Genomic DNA, 4918 nt, shown 5'->3' with positions numbered 1-4918 from the left:
AAATGAGGCCCAGCTGTGAAGCAATGCAAGTTGCTGTGGGGCCTTGGGCCTTCTTTTGGATGTTCTGGGTCTCTGACCCAGCTGCAGTTAGTTAGGTAATTTCGTATTGCAAAGGGCCAGGGCACTTATATGCAAAAGCCTCTGCGCACAGCTTGGGTGGGGCAGGGTCTCAGGGAATCAACAGGGTGGAGCAAACAGCTATGGCTGATGCTCAGCCCTGCCCTAAGAGGCCCCGGGTCTCAGTGTCCTGGTAATTGCTGCAAGCACCTCTGAGAGAAAGCCGCCCTCAAGTTCTGCCCAATGCCAGACGGTCCAGTTCCTCACCGTATGAGTCTGGGTCCCCAGAGACTCGCCGGGAACTGGCGTTCAGAGCAGTCGGGAGCTTGTGTATCCCTCCTGAATGAAAAAGACAGCCGCGTCCTCAGTTGCCAGCTCTTTCCTCGTGTGCCTCCGTATCTCTGCACTTGATATTTCCACACCTCCTCTGCGTTTCAGTGTGCTTTTCTCTTTCCTTCTAGTTGTAGAATTTCCACTAGGCCAATCTTCCTGTGGTTCTGGATGATGTCCGTTTTGTCTTTTAGTTGTATTTTTGAAGTGGTTGTGTGAGGCAGCAATTTCCAGTGTTTACCTATGCTGCCATCTTGGTATCCATAATAATATTTTTAAGGCATATTTGTAAAGTAAATTATCTGTGAAAGTTTTGCATTGATTCATTTTCTGTCTTCCTTTTGGGAAAATGACCATAGATATATTTAAAATGCCTACTAAATTTAGGGATGGCGAATGAGGACATAGAATATAGCAAACCAAAAGGTCCTATTAGAAAAAGAACCAGTTACCTTAGTTTCCCAAGTTCTAGACTTGGATCATCAAACAGACAAATGTTATTGGGGACTATTCCTTCAGTAACACAAACAAAAGACTTACCAAACTGATGCCCTTAATTAAAGATATAATCAAAACTTACTTATAAAATGGTGAACTATTATAATGGATACCAGATGCTAGTACACAGAGCCAAATCTTAAAAACAGTTTCAAATTATGTGGAATATTTTTGCATGCAATTTTTTAAATCATGTATGTATTCCTTATGTTATTAAATGTATAAGCTTAATGTTTTACCAGTAATACACCCTACTGAAGAGTTAACTGGGATAGGAAAATCTATAGTTTGGATATAATTTACATAAAATGACCTGATTGACTTTATACTAACCGGTGTTTATAAGAAACATGAGGAAACACTACACCAAAAAGAGCCACGGAAGCATCAATGACTGAAACTCCGAGAGGAAGAGGACCAGGCACAGCTTCTCCAGCAGGTATTCGTAAATAAATGGAGGATGGGTCATGCTCCAGAGCCCCACTTCCGGATGCACTGTTTGGCTGGAGCTGCAAAAGAATGATATGAAAATCATTCAAAAATCTACTTTAGGAAATTTACTTACTAAGAACTGGGCATGAAGAATAGAACAGGTGAGGAAGGAGAAAACATAATAAAACAAAGAAGAACAGAATGATTGAGTTTGAAAAATTTTAAATAGGTAAAAATATAAAAAAGCCGTCAGTAACACCTTTTATAAATTTAAGAAAAAGATCCAATAAAATATATTTTAAAAAAAATTAAAAAATATATATATATATAATTTGGCCTTTTAAAAAAGCCATCAGTAACACCTTTTATAAATTTAAGAAAAAGACTGTTCATTCTAAAACATGTTTATGCTACCCACCTTAAAATGTGCAAAGCAAAGCAAAGGTACTTAAACCCACAAAAATTTCTTTAAATGAGGCTTTAGTAACTCCTTTTAAAAGTACATACGAGGTAATGTATTCAATGGGCAAAACAGCTCTAAATGCTCAACCTACTAACTCCCATTCCTCTCCAACCTGTCAGAAAACAAACTAAAACAAAACAAAACACCAATAATAAAAAATCCAGCTAAAACTGGTCTTGGCCATAGACACCACAGGTTATCTAAATATAAAGAATATTGAATAAAGAGAATTCACCAAATTCTAACTATTGCTGTTTACCTGTTTTCACTATTTGTTCACCACCAGGAAGCCATCTTTACATGTCTAAAAAAACTCAATGAAAATTAAACCTTAGTCTACAATATTTTCTTTTTAAGTGACAATGTGTAATAATAAAATGGTGTAAGTGAAAACCACCATGTTCAATTAAGCAAGTGTTTCAGTTCCCTGTATGGTTTACTACCTGGTCTTCAATTGATTTATGATCAGTTTCTTGCAGCCAGGAGCCAAGAAGAACACTATCATCATAGTGACAGAGGGATCTGAGGAGTGAAGTAGTTGTGTTGGCTGAATTGTCAGTCAAAGTGAATTCTGCCACCAGTTCTCTAAGAAGTGCATTGAAAGACCCTAAAACACAGAACTTCAGATCAGATTAAGAAGAATTTTGAAGAAAATCACAATCATTGCCCACAAAGAATAGCAACATGTTCAACAGAAATAAATAATAAAGTTCCTATTTCCTATTAAAAAATATGCATTAACTATTTCAATGCTATTTTTAATATACAATAATGGTATTTCCTTTTTTACTATTGTATTGTGCCTTTTAGCCCTAATTATTTAAAGTAACCAAAAAAACTCAAATAGAGAAAAGATTGTTCATTATAAATATATTAAATATGATGTGATTATTATTTTATTAATTACCCAATGATATACAAACACTAAACCAGAGCATGTCAAAATTCTTGGGCATGGTTGAACTAGAAACAAATCAAGGACTTATTTTAGCATTAACGTTTTATATTTTATTTAATTTCTGTCAAGTTCATTACTAGTTTACCTCCAGATTCCTACATTATTGGCAATTTTGTAATATATATGAGGTAGATTAGGATAGTTATTAAAAGCAGACTTCAAAGATGAGCCAGCTGGGTTTGAATACAACCTCTGCCACTTACTAGCTCTCAGATTTAGGCAAGTATATTACCTATATGTACCTAAGATTCTTCATTTTATAAAATAGAGTTAATCACCTCATAAGGCTGAGGTTAGAGTCAAAGATGTTAATACCGGTAAAGGGCTCAGAAAGGGGCCAGGAGCACAGTAATGCTGTGTCATAGTCTATATGAAGAAAAGGAAAATGGTTGTCTGCCTCTGCAGAGTAAGTCAGTGGAAGAGCCATGGTCAGAACTCTAAGAACCGGAAAGGGACATTAAGAAACTTTTATTAGCCCAGTCAGTGTGGCTAAGTGGTTGAGCATCGACCTATGAACCAGGAGGTCTGGGTTTGATTCCCAGTCAGGGCACATGCCTGAGTTGCAGGCTTGGTCCCCAGTAGGGGACGTGCAGGAGTCAGCTGGTCAATCATTCTCTCGTCATTGATGTTTTTATCTACCTCTCCCTTTCCAGTAGGGGGCATGCAGGAAGCTGCCAATCGATGATTCTCTCTTAATTGATGTTTTCTCTCTATCCCTCTCCCTTCCTCTCTGAGGTAAAAAAGAAATATTTTTTTAAAAAGAAAGAAAAACTTTTATTAGCTACCGCAAATCGTATTTACCTTCGTAAGTTTTTGGAGGTAATAAAGCCAAGATATCATACAGTCTTAAACGGACCATTGCAGCACTAGCTTTCAGATGAGCTCCATGAGCTTTAATTACAGATGGAATACTAAAATATCAAAAGTATGGTTAGTATCATCTTATTAGAATAAGTATTACTTATAACCATTTTTTTTAGCAATGTATCATAGTACTGACAAATTTACAGTGCTTCAATAAGTATTAGGTTTTCATTCAGTGTATTTTGTCACCTTTACTGTTAGTAACAGAAACATTATAAAGTAGAATTTTATTTCAATATATATCATTACTGCAATTTTAAAGGTCATTTTATAAAAATAAAGTTTTATATGTTTCCTATAGAATACTAGAGAGAAGTAAGTACAAAACATGACTATGTATCAATATGTGAAATTGGAAACTGTCATGATTGTTTACTTACTGCGACATCATAGTCATGGCACATTCAATAGGGGTCATCAATTTTCTAATCACATCTTCAGTTAGGAGTTCAGGACAATGTGCAACAAAACTCCTCATTGCTAGATAAAATTTTCAAAAGGACAGATTTGGAGCAGTTTTTGGGAGGATAAATAAATTTATAAAATTATATAAAGGTACCTACAATTCTTATTATAAAATATAAAGTTCTAAAATCAGGTAAAACCAAAAGAAGAACCAATTGCAACTATAGAGAAAAATCATTAGAAAAGGCTAGAACGGTGGGCAGCAAAACGGAGCGAGGGAAGATTACTTTTAGGGAGATTTCTGTGAGTAGGAATTCAGAAATCTATAACCCAACATGAATCTAGATGACTACAAAGAAAGAATTTTCCAGACAGAACCAAGAGTGGACACGATGTACTGACAAATTTACAGTACTTCAATACAGTTTCTTTCAAGGTGCATGAATTTGTGCACTGGGTCCCTAGTTATCTCATAATTAGCAAACTGGTGTACATTATTTACAAAATTTCTTTCTAAATCTAAAGGTCTACAAACTTTAAATTATATAGTAAACTTACATATAAGTTTATGTTACAAATTTACTACATATTAAAATAAAAATTTTAAGTAGTTCTTTTCCTTCACTTCACAAATATTTTCTTTTTTTACTGCGACATCATAGTCATGGCACATTCAATAGGGGTCATCAATTTTCTAATCACATCTTCAGTTAGGAGTTCAGGACAATGTGCAACAAAACTCCTCATTGCTAGATAAAATTTTCAAAAGGACAGATTTGGAGCAGTTTTTGGGAGGATAAATAAATTTATAAAATTATATAAAGGTACCTACAATTCTTATTATAAAATATAAAGTTCTAAAATCAGGTAAAACCAAGAAGAACCACAATTGCAACTATAGAGAAAAAACA

At 35.0% G+C, this 4918-nt stretch overlaps 1 protein-coding gene across 1 annotated transcript in view; it reads right to left on the bottom strand.

Moving 5' to 3' along the window:
* The window catches only part of HEATR5B (HEAT repeat containing 5B), a 103139-nt gene that overhangs the window by 79556 nt on the left and 18665 nt on the right, over positions 1-4918 (bottom strand). The window contains exons 10-13 of the mRNA XM_015572571.1: positions 4657-4756; positions 3540-3649; positions 2224-2387; positions 1219-1394 (exon numbers count right to left, since the gene is read on the bottom strand). Of these exons, the coding sequence (XP_015428057.1) occupies positions 1219-1394; positions 2224-2387; positions 3540-3649; positions 4657-4756 (550 nt within the window). The remainder of the gene's footprint in view (positions 1-1218; positions 1395-2223; positions 2388-3539; positions 3650-4656; positions 4757-4918) is intronic.

This window comes from Myotis davidii, unplaced genomic scaffold (assembly GCF_000327345.1).
Source record: "Myotis davidii unplaced genomic scaffold, ASM32734v1 scaffold1149, whole genome shotgun sequence".
Lineage (NCBI taxonomy): Eukaryota > Metazoa > Chordata > Mammalia > Chiroptera > Vespertilionidae > Myotis > Myotis davidii.
This window is presented reverse-complemented; position numbering and strand designations above follow the sequence as displayed.